The 20,067-nt window shown below is 40.3% G+C and overlaps 1 protein-coding gene across 1 annotated transcript; it reads right to left on the bottom strand.

Moving 5' to 3' along the window:
- Window positions 1–1,700: 1,700 nt before the first annotated feature.
- Window positions 1,701–20,043, bottom strand: LOC133560358 (telomerase Cajal body protein 1-like). Its single transcript, XM_061912812.1, has 11 exons — window positions 19,850–20,043; window positions 18,323–18,670; window positions 17,937–18,117; window positions 17,776–17,871; window positions 16,803–16,911; window positions 9,970–10,058; window positions 8,590–8,813; window positions 7,763–7,977; window positions 2,924–3,027; window positions 2,711–2,854; window positions 1,701–2,642 (listed from the first exon to the last, which is right to left on the bottom strand). Exons 2-11 carry the CDS (start codon window positions 18,531–18,533, stop codon window positions 2,405–2,407), a joined length of 1,611 nt encoding a protein of 536 aa, XP_061768796.1. The 5' UTR covers window positions 18,534–18,670; window positions 19,850–20,043; the 3' UTR covers window positions 1,701–2,404.
- Between the last annotated feature and the right edge of the window lie 24 nt (window positions 20,044–20,067).

The raw sequence follows: 20,067 nt of genomic DNA, 5'->3' as shown, positions 1-20,067 counted from the left end.
TGTGCAGATCACACACTGGTGTGTCACTGCATCAGTGTCGGTAGCAGACTCTGACACACACACACACATTTATTTAGACCCACAATATGCTAACCACTATAACAACACATTTACCTGGCATGCAATACAAAGGCTTTCATACAAAAAGTTGTCAAAGGACCCCATGGACAAGATGGTAGACTTGTACGGGACTGAACCATCAGTTTGAAGCTTGGTGTGAAAGAGACCTGCACTATTGGTGCTGCAGTTGACAAGTGAAATAAATACAAGATAGCGGTCAATCCCTTCCATTCCATGCAAGCCTTGACCTGGTGGGCTCAGAACTAATTAAACCTTCAGGCCTCAGCCAGACACTGAAGAATGATATTGGATGGGTCTTTTAGAATGACACAAAAAAAAGTACCATATTTGTAAGTTCCTGATTCAACATGGCATCCATTTTTTATACAGCTTACCAATGGAGTCACCGGTAAGATGGGGCATAACCCAGCTGACCAGACCCTTACATGTCCATGCAAGCATACAGGAATATATCTACATGAGTGTGTCTCTACAGTAATTAAGCAGCTTGATCAAGTTTAAACTTAGGAACAAATTAATTATTGACATGTTGAATAGAACCCACTGTAATAATGGCCACTATCATTAAGACATAATATACGCAAAAAAATGTTACATAGTTAAATAATAGCTTTTTTTTTTTTTACATACCGTATTTCCTTGAATTGCCGCAGGGCATATAGTATGCGCCTGCCTTGAATAACTGCTGGGTCAAACTCGCTTCACAAAATGATTAGTGCGTGCTTAGGGTTACCGCCTGGTCAAACTCTTGACGTCACGAGAGACACTTTCCCTGTCATCATTTTGAAAATGGAGGAGGCTGATTTCAATACCGGTAATTTGAAATCGCATAAAGGGAAGAAGATTAAGAGCTATTCAGTAGGCTTGAAGGTCCAAGCTTACATCACACTCAAATTTTTATTTTTTTACTGCATGCTTTTGGTAAGTGCCGGAGTGAGAAGAGGTTTTAAAATAATAAGCGTATGCTTACTTTTACCGCATGCCTTTGGTAAGCAAAGGAGTGAGAAGAGGTTTTAAATTAATTAGTGCCCCGGCAAGAATTCAAGGAAATATGGTATTCAAGAAAAAAGCGTATATTTTATTTATTTTTAATACATGAACATGTCACAGACAAACTTGCTAAGATATCAAGCTATTAAGCAAAGCTGTCCTTTTAACATTTATTAGATTTTGTTTAAAACTCTGTCTTGGATGTATTGTGCTTCTGTGCCTAATATTATGCATATTGAACCCCTAGGTCACTGAGACAGGAAATTTGGGAATTCTGAGCAGAATTTATGTGTTGCAAATTGTGAAGGCGAAAATGAACTTCCTCTATAAAAAAAGGAGCAATAAAATACTTGGCATTGGAAAGGACAGAACATAGCAAGCAGTCGTTGATCTTTTATTACACTTTTGTCTTCATTTTTTTGTTCTCCCTGTTGTCTTTGTACCTGCTATTCCCTTCTGAGGCGGAGACGGTCGCTAAGCAACAGGCACCACAGAAGTGCAGCTCTCCATCTAGATGGGTATTGCACCCCTCCCTCCCCTCGTCCCTTTGCCTGCATCCATGTGGCTCTCAGGCATCTGCTTTCACCAAGCAAAGGTGGACACACGTCTTCAATAAAGAGCGACACAAGTTTGTCAAGAGATTTGCCTTTTTTTTTATGTACTGTAAATGCATTTGAGAGCTGTCACAGCACTACCTCTGGCAAATATTAAAAACATCAGCGCTGTTTTGTGATAAACAGTTCATACTTTGTCAAAAATCTAACTTTAGGCCACATTCACATGATACCAGATATACTGCAAGTGCACCGTTTGTAATTATTATTTGATTATTGCATTAGCAGGCCAGGCAATGTGTGAAACGCCTCTTTAAAAAGGGACCTTTCTCTGACTTCTCATTAGCTAAAATGCCTTTCCAATCAGGGCGTGTGCTTACTTATGGATACACTCCTAAATTTGGGGCACAAACAGAAAACTTGGCCATGTACAGTACGTGTGGATACAGACTTTGTGGGCTTACACATACTGTATGTGATTTTCTTACATCCATCCAACCGTTTACTACCACTTGTTCCTCTCAGGGTAGCGGGACTTCCTTACAAAAATAAAGAAGGTTCACTTGTGGTTTAGAATGTGTTGAAACTCTAACATAACTAACATGAGGTGCTGCTTAGAACAAAAAAGAGGTTTGGCATTTTACATACATACAAAAAACTTGAATAAAAAAATAATCTGTTTTTCATAAAAGTTATCATGTGCATCCCTATTGAAGGACGTTTACCCGCTTTGTAATTGGCATGGGCTGTTGTGCACAAAAAGCTGACCTCTGCCCGTCTTAGGCATCCGCTACCGTCACACTCTGCTCCCGCTGCTCCTCTGAGGCTGCGCCACATGGCCCTGCCCACCACAGACACAGCCCGTTGTCTTGGCGGCTTGCCTGTGGTGAAGTAGCGGCGGAGATGGTAGTGTCGCGGCCCTCGTCGTCAGAGGACGAGTCAGTCTCGTTTTCACTGGGCCAGGGGAACTGCCGCTGACCGCTGGAGGTGGCGAGGAGCGGCATGAAGGGATGGAGGCTAGATAGGAGGCGAGAGGAGTGTGGACATTGATTGAATGTACTTTTGTTGTTGTGATGATGCAATACCTGACTCCGTTGATGCAGTCCCAATGGGCCTGGAACCTGAGCTGAGGCTGGAGTAGCTCCTCACTGCCATTAGGCGGCGTCACGCTGGTGTCCCACATTGATATAATGCCTTCTGTGTCCCCACTCAGCAGGTACCTTCCCGACCTGAGATGGCATTTAATGTACTCAGAAGGCGCTTAAGGGCGGAGTCAAGGTGGGGAAATTTACACTTACGAATCGAGGTCAAAGTAAATACGCTGATTGGTCGCCACGTTCCGCTTGAGGGAGAACACCACTTGACCCGGCTCTCGAATGTCCCAGCACAGAATCTCTGGATCCTGTCAGAGTAACATTGGTGTAATGCTTCAATTACCTGCCAAGTCTCTGCGTGCCGGGTCTCTGATTAGTGCCAGTTCAAGAAAAAACACTTACATTAATAAAGTACTTCTGATTGTGATTAACAGCAGTGACACAAGATGGCAGTAGCTGCATTTGAAGTATTGTGAGCAGGCAGCGTGCATGTAGCTCTCCAGGCGCTTTAAAATGTTGCTGCTCAGCTGTCAAATATGGTCAACAATCATGTGCGTTGCACTTAATAAACTCATCGGCAATATTGATGTTGAAATAGTTTTTTACCAACATTACTAACATTGGTTCTGCTTCTGTTGTTGTGTTGTTCATGCATGACCATATGGTCAAAGACGGCCTTTTGTTTTCCCTTCCGCTTCAGCATGCACTCCAAAACTATAACTAAATGGCACCTATGATCAATTCCTTGTGTTCTAGGTAGGGGTGTAACGGTACGTGTATTTGTATTGAACTGTTTCGGTACGATGGTTCCGGTTCGGTGCGGAGGAGTAGTGAACAAGTTCCACAAGAACATATGAAGTAGCTGCTTATTCTAAAGTCTTAACAAGCTGCTCTGCTCCGTTCTGCCTTCGTCTCTGTTTGTACACAGCACCCTGCATTGTCCCTCCCACACAACCGTAGCAGTAACAAGCCAATCAGCAGTGCGTATTCAGAGCGCATGTCGTCAGCGCTTCAGCATCGAGCAGATAGGTGTTTAGCATGTGAGCAGCGTACTCTCCCCAAACTATACTAAACACTTACAAGTCAACTACTTTCTAAACATTTCTATGAGCCTGTTGATCCTCTAGAAACAATCTGCAGCTCAGCTCACTCGCAGTCCTGGTTTAGGGTGAAGGCTAATAAGCTTTTAGCTTAACGTTAGCTCATTTTGCGGTGTGTGTGTGTGTGTGTGTGTGTGTGTGTGTGTGTGTGTGTGTGTGTGTGTGTGTGTGTGTGTGTGTGTGTGTGTGTGTGTGTGTGTTACGGACAGTGTTGATTGAGGTGTGTTGAATCAGCAAAAAAGGACATTATATTAAATGTAGAGTTTCTGTCTCTGATAGTGTACAATAATGTAAGTGCATCATAAATCCTACAAGAACTCCATGGTGTTCAGGGATGAATAGTCTCTCCTATTGCTATTGTACTACTTTTTCAGCTATAGTTACATAAATCGTTAGTAATGTAGCAGCCTGGTTTTGAATAGCAGAGTCCCTGCTATCACATGTTGATACAAATATAAAATTTACATAGTAAAAATCAACTACAGAATTCCCCAATGCTGTAATAAATTAAGCATGATGAGTTGACTTGAAACTGTTTAATGTTGCGCTTTTTATATGTAGAAGAAAAGTTGTGTCATTTTATTTCATCTAAGCAACAACTTGAGGCAGCTCAATGTGGATTAACGTGGGCAGAATTATTATAGTGTTCCCAATGTTAAAATGATCAAGCCATTGATTACAAATTTGGTAAATAAATGACCAAAAAATTTATATTTTGTTGTTTTCTTACTGCACCGAAAATGAACCGAACCGTGACCTCTAAACCGAGGTACATGCTGAACCGAAATTTTTGTGTACCGTTACACCCCTAGTTCTAGGTCAGTGTTTTTCAACCTTTTTTGAGCCAAGGCACATTTTTTGCATTGAAAGAATCCAAATGCACATCAAGAGCAGAGATCATTAAAAAATGAAATTCATTTGACAGTAAAAAATCGTTGTCGCAATTGTTGGATATGACTTCCGAAAGGGACAAGCAGTAGAAAATGGACGGATGGATGGAATTTAAACCATAACCAACCATGCATCACAATAGCTCTTGTCTCAAAGTAGGTGTACTGTCACGACCAGTCACATCACGCCGTGACTTATTTTCAGTTTTTTGCTGTTTTCCTGTGTGCACTGTTTTACTTCTTGTCTTGCGCTCCGATTTTGGTGGCTTTTTCTCTTTTTTTTGGTATTTTCCTGCAGCAGATTCATGTCTTCCTTTGAGCGATATTTCCCGCATCTACTTTGTTTCAGCGATCAAGAATATTTCAGTTGTTTTTATCTTTCTTTTTGGGGATATTATTAATTGTCATGTCAGGTTCGGATGCACATTGTGGACGCCATCTTTGCTCCACAGTAAGTCTTTGCTGTCGTCCAGCATTCTGTTTTTGTTTACATTGTAGCCTGTTCAGTTTTAGTTTAGTTGTGCATAGCCTTCCCTAACCTTCAATGCCTTTTCTTAGGTGAACTCACATTTTGTTTATTTTTGGTTTAAGCATTAGACACTTTTTCACCTGCACGCTGCCTCCTGCTGTTTACGACATCTACAAAGCAATTAGCTACCGGCTACCACCTACTGATATGGAAGAGCATTACACAGTTACTCTGCCAAGCTCTAGACAGCACCGACACTCAACAACAACACATCATTTGCAGGATATAAGTACTGGTTTGCAAAAAATATTTTTAACCCAAACAGGTGAAATTAGATAATCTCCCACAGCACACCAGACTGTATTTCACGGCCCACTGGCACAGTGGTTGAAAAACAGTAGTCAAGGTAATATGTATTGGATATGCTTGGCTTGGTGTAAATTATGCTCCCCAGTCACTTTTATAACCCATTGTTTGAGTCTGTTTGTGAAGTTTGTAGGTTTGTGGAGGAGTTCCCTGATTACAAATGGAACCACACCCTACCCTCTCCAAAAGTATTATAATTCATCTTCTGAAAAGGTATACTCTTCAAAATATATCTTGAAGTCGTCGTCGCTATCCTTTTTCCAGACAAGGTGAAAATAAACTTTATACAGATTCACTCGGTCACATTATAAGCACACCTGTACACTCTTCAATTGATTCAGACACTGCAAAAAAAAGTTGCTTTTCCAAAAAAATATGTCACTGCATGTTGCACGTCTTCATCATTGTGCGCATGCCAAGATTAGATGAAAATATTACCTCATGGTCTGAAGCAGAGGAGCTTGACTTAATGTCCACATAAGTACGTCCACATCGACAATGTGACGCCACAACGTAGCCAGACTGCAAAACCACGTGAATAGAGGCCTCCAAGACCGCGTGCAAGCTCACGACAAAATGCATGAATCTTATGATTTAAAACAATGGCATTGTTTAACACAAGTATTCAACTATGTAACGTTAATTAAAAGTAAAAAAAGGACAATATTAACTATAGGTCCCCTTTAAAGTTGAACAACATACTTGCTATATACAGTGTAAAACGCATAGGGGTTTTGCTGTAGAGGCCGACGGACTATTGCAGTCAACGGCTCATCAACTAAATTAAGTTGAAAAAAAATATATACAAACTACAAAATCTACAAAAACTTGAAAAAAAAAAGCAAACAAAATACAATGTACGGACAAATGCAACATAAAAAGAATAGAAAATTACATAAAAAAGAGGGCCATCAAACGATTAAAATATTTAATCACGATAATCGCATTGTCCATCATTAACTCAAAATTAATCGCAGATATACATAATTTCCCATCATTACTAAGTGTACTCTAAACCTATCATTTTCAAGTTTTGACACTACGAACGGGCAATCAATATGTTTTAATGAAATGTATTTTAAACTTTAAAAAATGGACTAACATGATTTAATGACAATAAAAAAAAATGCTTACTGTGTATTCTTGTTTTGCCAGATTTTGTATTTTGTAGAAATACAGAATTTATATTCCTGCTTTAGGATCACTTGCATTCAGAGGACGAGCTACATTTCTATGTTTAAAGAACAGTTTCACGCATAAATAACACAAAATGTGGATTGTTATGATCATGCCTGGTACTTGGGAATCGATACCGGTACTCAATGGTACCAATTTTTGGTATTGTTTAAATGTAACATATTTATTTCTCTTTATTGATTGATCATCAAATATATCAAAACAATATCCAGTTACCTTTATAGTAACATTCTTGCAATTGTTTTTGCAAAGTTCTTTAACATAAAAACACAAAACTACAACAATACAGTGCCATTTTCTTGGTATTGCACAAAATAAAACCTGACTCCATGCATTCCTTTCTTTTTCCATCAGGAAAATATGTGACGGGGGTCTGTGGAGGCAATACAATCTATTATTATTATTATTATTATTATTATTATAAATTAAGTTAAAAACAAATAAAAGATGATGTTTTAAAAATAAAGCACAATTGTTTTTTCCAAAAGGTACTAAACTACAAATGAAAGTAAAGAAAATAACTTTACAATAACACTACAAAGTACAGTACATGTACATCCAAGTTACCCCCGCTACGGCACTGGCCTAGGGTCAAAAAGGACACGTGGGCATTAATCGCCCGTTAAAAAAATGTGTGCCGTCATTGAAATTTATAGTTAACGCGTTATTTTAGTGTAAACTTTGACAGTCCTAATAAAAAAAAACATGAGAGGCCACCCCCTTTTGATTGCGTATAAATGTATGGACATTTGTGAAGTAACATCCTCTCCAATTGTTGCCTCCTTCTAATTAACATAAACCTTTTTGCAATTTATGTAAATATAATTAGACCATTTACTTTGTTTTACGTTTCTGGTGTGGATTTCAGTTTGTATGATTCACTCCAACAATTTTAATATGCTACATGACAATACAAATATTAATAACACCACCAAAAAACTACAGTAAATCCACAGTATAACAAATGTGGTAAAGGCCAGTGAGCCTGATTATGTTGCAGAATTTGGCCATGTGTACGTACCTTGCGCCCGCCTGTGTACAGATAGTTGCCGTCGGGCGAGAAGAGCAGGTGGGTTATCCCCCCATGGTGGTGGGCGGGCAGCAAAGTCAGCATGGTGCCGTCTTGGCACGAGTAAAGGGCCGTGCAGCGCGAGTACGAGCCACAGGCATAAAGCGACTGGCAGGGGCTGAAGGCGATGCAGGAGATGATGCCGTTCTGGCCGCTCTGCTTCTTCACTGCAGAGAGAAAGTCACATTTCACACACCAGGCAAAGCTTTATTGCTATTTACCAATTAGACTTACGCTAACCGCCCATGAGGAGCCTTTTAGCATGTGTTTTGGCAGAAAAGCAGAGGTTTATTATCATTATCATGAGTCAAAGGAGCCAAAAATAAGAGTGACAGTGGCTCACTTCATAAAAAATAAAATCGGACCGTAACCAAAGAGATTCCGCATCATTAGAGGGAAAAACATAAACCCTCTTTTTGTGTGATATGCATGCAAAACCATTTAAATGTCCCTTTTTGTTGTGCGTAACTAAAAACAAAACAAAACAAGTTGGTTCTTCTTGGCCCGTTTTAGGGTACGCTGTCAAAATGATTCTCGTCATATTCGTCTTGTTAACTCTAAAGGCACTTTTGCCCCTGAACATAGCACGCCAACGCCTTCTTAAAAGTCCTTAAACGACACCAAGCAGATGCCGTATGCAAAATTGCAAATTCATTGTTTGTTTTAACAACCTTTTCTGCAACACTGGATTTTTGCATAAAAAAAGACACATTGCTAGACATATGCCAAGGCCACAAAAATAAAACAGTTTTATTTTTAAATGAGGGGCGTTGGCTGACCTATGGTGGGCCGCTCCTCGCAGACTCGCCCTGGTCGGTCCGTGTAGAAGACGCGGACAGTTTTGTCAAAGCCGCAATAGAGCTGCGAGCCGTCGGGGGAAAAGCAGAGCGAGTGGGCGGCAGTCAGCTCATCCAGGTGGTTGTAGGGCCGGAAGCTGGCTCGCACTTCCCCGTAGAAAGCATCCCAAATGTGGACCGGGTTGTCACGGCTACTGCTGGCCAGACTGTGGATGTCAAATTTTTAGTTGTCAGTTATTGTTACACGACATAAAATATTTACAAACTTGTTTCACCTTTAATTATTTTATCGTAGTATAACGGTGGATGTTTTACAATAGTTATAGTATAGTCACTATATTGTCCTTTCCTGGTTGCTGCTTAACTTGACTTTGTTATATTAGAGCATTACAAAATGTGTATTTATCGAAAACATATACATTGATACAAAAAGCTTACACTCATGTATTCATCGTGACCAGGTGCTCATCCACCTGAACCTAACATTCTAAATCCCCAGACAGTCAACCTCGCTTATTTAATTCTAATTGTGGGGTGCCAAACAAATGGCTGAACATAAATGCCGCTCAATGAGAGCGAGTAAAATTAGCTGACACGCCACTGCAGCTTTATTTCAGAGCTGGCAAGCGGCCAATTATAAATCGATGGACTGCTATTGCTCGCCTGGAACGATGCCCGCAACCTGGCCCGAAATCGCAAAGCTGTAACACAGGCTTGAATCCCCTCTGTATCAGCAACAAACTAAAGCCAGCTGATGAAAAAGTACACAACTGTGAATTTAAAAAAAGAAGGTTAAAAGGACTAAAAGATGTGCGACCACTGGGGCAGCCTCGCAGGAGCTTCTCTCTCTTGGTACGTACAACTCAGCAGATAAAGACAACCTCCTATCAGCTTCTTTTCAGTTCCCTCATCTCTAAGACAGATATGTCTGTGTGCCATCTTGGTGGGTGAGCAAACCCTAGACTCACCCCCACGTCCAGTAACTAAAGAAGGTCTTGGAAGTGGTGTGTGCGTGACAAATTGACCTGAGCTCACAGACATGTCCTTAGCCTTCCCCCAGCTACATATGCACTGATGTCATAAAAACTTTACAAAAGAAAAAGTCTAAGCACGGCAAGGTCGACAAAGTTCTTTCAGTACAAAGACAAAGCTCCATTTGCGGGCTGACTCATGCTGAAAAAGCACCGTAGGAGAGTTAGGCAGACAAAACAAAGGCTAAAACTTTGACGTTCCTAATGAGCTCTAACCGCTTTTCTCCGCACAAACGCATCAACTGTGTCTCACCATTTGAGAGCTTTTCTCCGCACAAACGCATCAACTATGTCTCACCATTTGAGAGGTAAAACCACACAAAGCACTCACAAGCAGGAGTCTGGGTCCATCGAGTTCATTTTGGGGTACCAGCAGTAGTCGTAGATGGTGTCTCCTTCTGCCATCCTCAGCACTGGACTCTGTTAATGAAAGAATAAATATCACTTTGACAACCAAATATCTTACTGTGCTTTGTACAACAGAAATGCACGTTTGAGAGCTGTTCCTAATATTGTGGTTAGCCTATTTAGAGGATCCTAATGTCAAATAAATACAAAGCAGTAAACAACAGTAATTTGTTTCCTGCTGCAACAGCTTGCAACATTAACGATGGCCTGATAGGACACCAGAGACATTCCAAAGGCCCAATAAGGTAAGAGTAGATATTCGCATTCCAATTTACAGAAAGGTTTACTTACCAGAAAGATATGAACAGTCTATCATTTTATGGTACGCTTAGACCAGGGATCACCAAACTTTTTGAAACCAAGAGCTACTTCTTGGGTACTGATTAATGCGAAGGGGTACCAGTTTGATACATACTTAAATAAATTGCCAGGAATAGCCAATTTGCTCAATTTACCTTTAATAAATAAATATATATATTAAAAAAAAAGGGTATTTCTGTTGAAAAAATTTGAAAAAGAATTTATGGAACATCATTAGTAATTTTTCCTGATTAAGATTAATTTTAGAATTTTGATGACAAATTTTAAATGGTTAAAATCCAATCTGCACTTTGTTATAATATATAACAAATTGGACCAAGCTATATTTCTAACAAGGACAAATCATTATTTCTTCTAGATTTTCAAGAACAACATTTTTAAAAGAAATTATAAAGACTTTGAAATGAGATTTAAATTTGATTCTACAGATTTTCTAGATTTGCCCGAATATTTTTTTTTTATTTTAATCATAATAAGTTTGAAAAAAATATTTCACAAATATTCTTCGTCGAAAAAACAGAAGTTAAAATGAAAAATTAAATTAAAATGTATTTATTATTCTTTACAATAACAAAAAGAAAAACATACTTGAACATTGATTTAAATTGTCAGGAAAGAAGAAGGAATTTAAAAGGTAAAAAGGTATACTTGTTTAAAAATCCTAAAATCATTTTTAAGGTTGTATTTTTTCTCTAAAATTGTCTTTCTGAAAGTTATAAGAAGCCAAGTAAAAAAAATAAATGAATTTATTTAAACAAGTGAAGACCATATTTTCTTGGATTTTCAAACTCTATTTGAGTTTTGCCTTTCTTAGAATAAAAAATGTAGAGCAAAGCGAGACCAGCTTTCTAGTAAATAAATAACATTTAAAAAATAGAGGCAGCTCACTGGTAAGTGCTGCTATTGGTATTTTTAGAACAGGCCAGCGGCTACTCATCTGGTCCTTACGAGCTACCTGGTGCCCGCAGGCACTGCGTTGGTGGCCCCTGGCTTAGAGAATGGAAAAACTAAATTGAGAAAAAAGGTTATAAAATGTATTTGTATTTGATTGAGGTAAATACATATTTGAACCCACCCAGGACACATTCTGACCTAAACACACCAGTAAACGAGTCATTTCCATTTAGGAAAGTACCCTGATGGCAAATTTTAATGCGGACAAAAGACACTTGTCATAGAGAGTCTCTTTTCCACTCAAATCTCTCTACCACCATGGGAAAGAAAGAAAAGCTGTCAAAGGACAATATTGTAGACCTGCACAAAACGAGAATGGGTTACAGGAGCATCCGCAACAAGCTTGGTGACACTATTGGCACAATAATTCAGAAATAGAGGGAATTTATGAGAACAGTCAATTGCCACAATAGTAGGTGCATCTCTATACATTAAAAAATTGCCAGAAAGCTATTAGATTTTAGGAAATCACTTCAAAATAAAAGAGTAATTAAAGGTTCCGTTCATTTGCTGATTCGACCATGAACTCGTACTGTTGGAGCAAAAGTTGTAACATGTTTTTTATTGTATGATTTAATTTTCATTATCTTGTTTGGTCAGTAGAGGGTGCTATGGGTAAACACCAAGTTAAAATGTTAACTGATGTTTCCAGGTGAAGCTACCTGAAAGAAAGCTTCAGTCTTTTGCCTGCAGTGGTGGGAAAGTAAATTGTAAATATGAAGATGATGATTTCATTTTCCAGCATAATCTGGCATCTTCTCACACTGCGACAACCACCAGTACCTGGTGTACTGACCATGGCATTACTGTACTCGATTGGCCTGTCAACTCCCCTGATCTGAACCCCATAGAGAATTTGTGGGGTATTGTGAAGAAGAAGCTGAAAGACACCAAACCCAATAATGGGGCGGCATGGCGTAGTGGGTGGAGCGGCTGTGCCAGAAACCTGAAGGTTGCAGGTTCGCTTCCCACCTATTGACATCCACATCGCTGCCGTTGTGTCCTTGGGCAGGACACTTAACCCTTGCCCCCGGTGGCGCTCACACCGGTGAATGAATGATGAATGAATGATTGGTGGTGGTCGGAGGAGCCGTAGGCGCAAACTGGCAGCCACGCTTCCGTCAGTCTACCCCAGGGCAGCTGTGGCTACAGATGTAGCTTACCACCACCAGGTGTGAATGAATAATGGGTTCCCACTTCTCTGTGAGCGCTTTGAGTATCCAACAATAGAAAAGCGCGATATAAATCTAATCCATTATTATTATGCAAATGAGTTAAAGGCCGCTGTTGAAGCATCCTGGGCATCCATAACACCTCAGCAATGCCACTGGCTGATTGCCTCCATGCCACACTGCATTGATGCAGTAATCCGTGCAAAAGGATTCTCAACCAAGTACTGAGTGCATTAATTGACATTTTCAAATGTGTGATTTTGTTTTGCTGTTATAAAGCTTTTTTTTTACTTATCTTGAGGAAATATTCAAATTTTTTGAGATAGGATTTTTGAGTTTTCTTAAAATGTATGCCTTAATCAGCAACATTAAAATAATAAAAGTCTTGCAATATTTCAGTTGATGTGTAATGAATCCTGAATGTACGACATTTTCATGTTTTTAGTTGCATTACAGAAAATAAACGACAATCTTCTAATTTTCTGAGACAGTCCTGTATGTCTCTCCTTACTTTTGCTCAGCGGTTAGTGTCCTCCCTGAGACTGGTAGGTCATGAGTTCAAACCCTGGCCAAGTCATACCGAAGACTATAAAAACTGGGATCCATTACCTCCCTACTTGGCAGTCGGCATCAAGGGTTGGAATTGGGGGTTGAATTACCAAAATGATTCCTGGGCGTGGCAACCGCTGCTGCTCACTGCTCCCCTCACTTCCCAGGGGGTGAACAAGGGGATAGGTCAAATGCAGAGGTTAATTTCACCACATTTAGTGTGTGGGTGACAATCATTGGTACTTTTTTTTCCTTAACTTTAACACCGTTTCAGGCTCGATTAAGTGCGTGACCAGCTGTAGCACTGACACGGATAGGTGATTCGGAAACACATAAAAAAAAAAAAAGCTAACTTACTTCTTGTCCTAGCTAGTTTACCTCATGCTGTAACTAGCTTATGGCTAGTGCTGCAGCATGCCGTTGCAAGACAATGTGTTCTGACACTACAGTAAATAAACAGTTCCTCCATGTTTGCCCTTAAAAAAACAATGGCGCTAAAGCTTGGGTATTTTACAGATTATGGAACGTAAAAGAATATTGTTGGCAGCTTTTGGATGCATTTTCAAAGTGATTTAGAAGCATAATAGATTGCTCACGTTAGCTGCATTGTCAGCCACCAAGAACGAGACAATTTTTTGAAATTACAATGCCCCAAAAATTTTTTTTTTAATGTTTTCTTTTTGTCTCTCATGAAGATTGTGAACGATTGAAAAAATTCTGAAAAAAAATCACTGTTCATCTATAATGTAATCAAGATATACCTGCGGACAGTGAGCTTTGATTTAAGATGACACTGGCAGCTTTCAGGGAGATAAAGTCTCCCAGGAACACAAAGCAAGTGTGAAGTCAGGCTCTCTGCAGCTAACTTTATGTCGTGGACAGAAAGCAACAAAAGTAAAGGGTCTCTAAACACGAGTACAGTCTCTAATAACACCAGAAATAGATGCAAGATTTGTTGCCGTTTGTTTCTAACAAAGAAAGAGTGACTGCCACAGGTATCTTGGCAATCTAGGGCAGAGCTATTCAACTACATAATGAAGAGGGCACCAGTTTCAAGAGCCCAAGAGCTCAAGGGGACGGACATATAAATGTGGATGTTTCGTCAGAAAGTGCCTGCGCTGGTTATATTTCTTTGAGATTGCATTTGCGTACTTGCAAAGTAAACACAGTGGATTTCACACTGGACTGTCAATAAATTTATTATTCTGCCCTTGTTTCCAGCGTGTGCAGCTAGTTAACAGTATGAAGAAAAATAAACTTTAGTTTTTGTTAAAGAATTGATGTTCCTTCTTTTAAATTATTTTCATTTCTTAGTTTTAGTTCTTACACTTTTTCCTTTATTTAGGAGGTTTTAAGACTGTAAATACAAACATAAAAAAATAAACATTACAAAAGAAAACTTCCGATGTGTATTTGTGGAGAGACACAGCCGACGGGCCGACAACGGGCGGAAAGCAGCAGCGCGGGCCCACCTGGAAGCCAGGAAGCGGGGCATGCGGCGGCGAGAAGAGGCGTGACACACGCGGAGCGACACTGCAGCGGCAATCTGAGCCACGTGCGTATACTACACACCTGCTCACAGTCTGTCAATCTGCTGCTAGAGTACAAAAAGGGCGAGGGAGGAACGAGCCGGGCAGCAGCACAGAGGAGGAAACAACGGCCAGCAGACGAGAAGCGTGACAAGCCACACCAAGAGAGCAATGACACACCCCGCAGCAAACGCAAGCCCCGGACGCCGAAAGGCGTGCAGTGGCAGCAGACAAGCCGGAAGAGCTGAAAAATGACGCGACCAATGGGCCAAGTGAAGGCAGATTTATTAAAATAATAAATCAAGGTCAAAACTGTTACGATGCGTCTTGTGTCAGGTGTCCTCACAACCCAAACGAGGATGGCTGGAAGTCCGTCACAGTATTTCACATAAATAATGTCCATTGTGAATCTTACATATTTCAAATAGGTTAGTGTTAATATATTCACATAATTAAATATAAATGTTTACACATATTGCAATTGCACAATAATATACCAAACATTGTGAAGTATCAACGGTCAAATTTAGCACTACATGTATTAAATGAGCTTTTCTCCCCAGTTACTCTCAGCCAAAAAAAAAAAAACACAACCATGAATACAAAAGACATCACAAAGTCAGCAATATCTATACAAAACTAACCACTTATATTAATGCACAAATTATATCTACTTAAAAATGTTTGACCAAGTTTCGTAATGAAGCTTACACGTTGGGATTTCTTACATTGTTGTGGCTTGTCTGGATCAATATGTTCGTCTCTTAAAAAAGTCCGGCAGAAAACAATGAATCGAGCATTTTGTAGGGGTAGAACATTCATACCTTGTTGTCCAGTTTTTGTTAAAAGTAAAATTTTTGGAATGTATTTTCATTTTTTTTGCCCCATCTGGGGTGACGGGAGTACTGCACACATGATGAACCCTAGTTTTAATGGTTTTTTCAAGCCTATTTTGGTGATGTTTTGCAGGCCAATTAAAACGCTTTGGCGGGCCAACCCTCGATCGACTTCATTTTTTTTTCAACCAGGGAAAGGAAAAAAGTAAGTTGAAGGAAAATACTGAGACCTCAAAGTGGATGATATTTATTGAATTAAAGAAATAAATCATCAAAATCCAACAGCTCAAAATGAGTTTAACATCAGCCAAAATAATATTGAAACGGCTGAGATAGGCTGCAGCACCCCCCGCGACCCCAAAAGGGTCAAGTGGTAGAAAATGGATGAATGGACAGTGGACATTTATCCATAACAATATGGAAAAGCAGCTGGGAAGAAATACGGTAGAAATCTACTCACAAAAGTAAATGTTGTACATTAGTGTTACATTACTTCATAAAACTACTGTAGTTGTTTGTACTACATTCTATTGTTTTGTTTTGGATCAAATATTTCTTACCTAAAATTTTGTCTTACTTTTCAAAAGTCATGAGCGCTCGCCTGTGCATCAGTTGGGGACATTGCTGCGCTTTTGACCTGTCTCCGCTCGGGATGGTCTCCTGCTGGCCCCACTATGGACTGGACTCTCACTTTTATGTTAGATCCTTTATGGACTGGACTTTCACAATATTATGCTAGACCCACTCGATGTCCATTGCACCAGTCTCCCCTAGAGGGGAGGGGTCACCCACATCTGCGGTCCTCTTTAAGGTTTCTCATTGTCATCCCACTGGGTTGAGTTTTTCCTTGCCCTGATGTGGGATCCGAACTGAGGATGTCATTGTGACTTGTGCAGCCCTTTTGAGACACTTGCGATTTAGGGCGTTATAAATAAAAATTGATTGATTGCTTGATTGATGTTACAAGTTGAAATTATGTTGTTTTGCACCAATGGAATTTATTTTGATTCATTTGATTTGGATTCATTTCAAATGGGGATTTTTAGATTTTCAGAAGTGTTTTGAATATTTGTTACTGAACCAATGTTTATGTAAATTGAATATTATTGTAATTTCACAAAAATATTATACAAATTGCCTTATTTTCAGTTTGAGATACTGACTTTAGGATTTGTTTTAGCTATAAGCTTCAATCATCAAAATAATCAAGTAATGTGAAATATATTCTTTTGTGTAGTGAATCTATGGAGCAAAAGCGTTTTACTTTTCCAATTGAAGTACTGAAATGAATTAACCTTTCAAAAAGGTTCTAATTTATTGACTTGCAGCTGCTTATTCTAGCCTCTAGAGGACTAATCAAACACTCTAAGTAAGCTATAAAAAAAAACCACTCACCATCTCAGCCAGCACATCCCAGTTGTAGGTGTAAGTCTCAGGAGGAAGGTTGTATACACGGAGCACATTGTCTGCACTGTTGCTCAGGATGCATGAACCATCCGGAGCCCTTAAGTAAGAAGGCAACACAGTAAACAGCATGTTGTTAGTAATGTGCTCACACACGCACGCTCACAAACACACACACACACACATACACACACACAGTACAATATCCAGCCACCCATCCATTTTCTACCACATGTTGTTAGTAATATGCTCACACACACACACACACACACACACACACACACACACACACACACACACACACACACACACACACACACACACACACACACACACAGTACAATATCCAGCCACCCATCCATTTTCTACCACTTGTTCCTTTTGGGGTGGCGGGGGGAGTGGAGCCTATCCCAGATGCATCGTACACCTTGGACAAGCCGCTACCTCATCGCATTGCCAACACAAATAGACAATCATTCACAAACTAGGGCCAATTTCGTGATGACAAACAGCATATCCCCAGCATGTCTTTGGAGGTGGGAGGAAGTACCCAGAGGGAACTGGCTCAGTGGCCTTATGGTTAGAGTGTCCGCCCTGAGATTGGTAGGTCGTGAGTTCAAACCCTGGCCCAGTCATAACAAACACAAAAAAATGGGACAAATTACCTCCCTGCTTGGCCCTCAGCATCAAGGGTTGGAATTGGGGGTTAAATCACTGAAATTATTCCCGAGCACGGCCACCGCTGCTGCTCACTGCTCCCCTCACCTCCCAGAGGGTGGAACAAGGGGATAGGTCAAATGAAGAGGGTAATTTCACCACACGTAGTGTGTATGACTATCAGTGGTACTTTTACTTGTAACTGTAACCCACACAGTCACGGGGAGAACATGCACACTCAACACAGCAAGATCCCGAGCCCAGAAATTGAAACAGTACATAATATTACTGGTATTAACATTATTACCATTTGCAGCCTTTGAGGTAATTCTCCGGGAAGTTGGAGTATTCACTCCAGGAGCTAGTCAGCACTTGGGGAGTCTGAGAGAAGTCGAAGGCAAGGCTATAGGCAAAGAAACACCATCAGAGAGACACTAATAAAATTATAATTACAATTCCTCCACTTACTGTTGGGCTTCAGACACCTCATCAGTCATTTCAGTCACCTCATCCTTCTCTTCTGGTGGCATCTCTTCTTCTTTTGAAGGAGCATCATTGTCTCGGTTGCCATTTTGAGGGCACTGCTCCTCCTGAGTGTCCATACTTGAAGCCTTCACCGTCACTTCGTCATCGGCATGGAGGGGAGCTCCTTAAGAACATGATTTCAAACAACGGATCAAAAACACAATTCCCTCATCAATGGACAACATTGGGCAATAGCTTTGGCGTTTTTAAACGATACCGTGCTAGTATGCCCCCTTATGGTTGTCTCTCAACCATTGAGCGACGCAAAGCATGTGACCTGATTTAAGGCTAAGTAAGTAATATCGTGAAGTATATAAATGCTCATTTACTTTGGTCATCCTGCTCTATGTTTACTTGTCCTGGTGTATCTCCATGCATCACAGGAGAGTCGATCCAATCCTGCCCCTGTGTCTTGTCGCACAACCGAGCACGTTTGGCGGGAGGTATAGTTCCTTCGTTCTCTGGCACTATTTCCTGTTGAGGGTCCTCGCTATTTGCTTCCACCACTCTGACGTCCAAGTTGACACCAGGGTCCGCCATGTTTTTGTTCCTCAGGGTAGCCTACGACGTGCGCCCCCAGGTGGCGGGTAGTCAGCGATATATAGCTGGGGTCGGGCTTCTTCCTGCAGTGTAGATTTCTGAATAGGCTGGCGGGCGAGGACATCACAGCATCCACCCTGCGGAAAAAAGGTCAAGGGGTGTCCTATTAGAATGTGACAACTTACTCATTCAACAAACAAAACAAATGCACGCTGTTAACATTCAGCTATGGAACACCACCTGTAGCCATTCAATCGCTGTTCCCTATGTTAGTTGTGCTACAAATATAAATAACGTGTCGCACAGTTAGCTTTCAAATATGCTTAAAAGTATAGTACATGGGCACAACAAAATAGGCGCTCGTTTATGCAAATAGCAACACTGCACCTTATGTTAACATAAGAACATGCTAACGTGTATGTAAATAGCAACATTGCACCTTGAATTAACATTAGTATATGTTAACATTTATGTAAATAGCAAAATTGCACCTGATATTAACATTAGTAAATGTTAACATTTATGTAAATAGCAACATTGCACCTTATATTAACAGTATATGTTAACGTTTATGTAAATAGCAAAATTTCACCTTATATTAACATTAGTATATGTTAACGTTTATGTAAATAGCAACATTGCACTTTATATTAACATTACTATATGTTGACATTTTTTGGGGCTTCACAGTGGCAGAGGGGTTAGTGCGTCTGCCTCACAATACGAAGTTCCTGCAGTCCTGGGTTCAAATCCAAGCTTGGGATCTTTCTGTGTGGAGTTTGCATGTTCTCCCCGTGAATGCGTGGGTTCCCTCCGGGTACTCCGGCTTCCTCCCACTTCCAAAGACATGCACCTGGGGATAGGTTGATTGGCAACACTAAATTGGCCCTAGTGTGTGAATGTGAGTGTGAATGTTGTCTATCTGTGTTGGCCCTGCGATGAGGTGGCGACTTGTCCAGGGTGTATCCTGCCTTCCGCCCGATTGTAGCTGAGATAGGCGCCAGCGCCCCCCGCGACCCCGGTAGAAAATTGATGGATGAATGTTGACATTTATGTAAATAGCAACATTGCACCTTATATTAACATTAGTAAATGTTAACATTTATGTAATTAGCAACATTGCACCTTGTTAACATGAGTATAAGTTAACATTTATGTAATTAGCAACATTGCACCTTATGTTGACATGAGTATATGTTAACAGTTATGCAAATAGTAACATTACCCCTTATATTAACATTAGTATATGGTAACGTTTATGTAAATACTAGCAGTGCAACTTATGTTAGCGTTAGCTAATGCTAACAGTTACCTACCCGAGTTGTGGCTTTCTCGGTCAAGCTTCAGTTTCACCAACAGTGGTTTAAATCATCCTTCCCGGATCGAGGTGAAGTTTTGGCAATTCGTACTGGTTATGTGAAGGCGTCTTTCACTTCCAAAGCGCAATTTTTCCCATCCTAAAGAAGACCCAAATATCGTAGGCGGCCATGTGTTACACAAGTATCGCGAGATTCACTTTGTGTTTGTAGCACCG

The sequence above is a fragment of the Nerophis ophidion genome, linkage group LG10 (genome assembly GCF_033978795.1).
Source record: "Nerophis ophidion isolate RoL-2023_Sa linkage group LG10, RoL_Noph_v1.0, whole genome shotgun sequence".
Lineage (NCBI taxonomy): Eukaryota > Metazoa > Chordata > Actinopteri > Syngnathiformes > Syngnathidae > Nerophis > Nerophis ophidion.
Note: the sequence above shows the minus strand (reverse complement) of the source record. Positions and strands in the feature narration are given on the sequence as shown.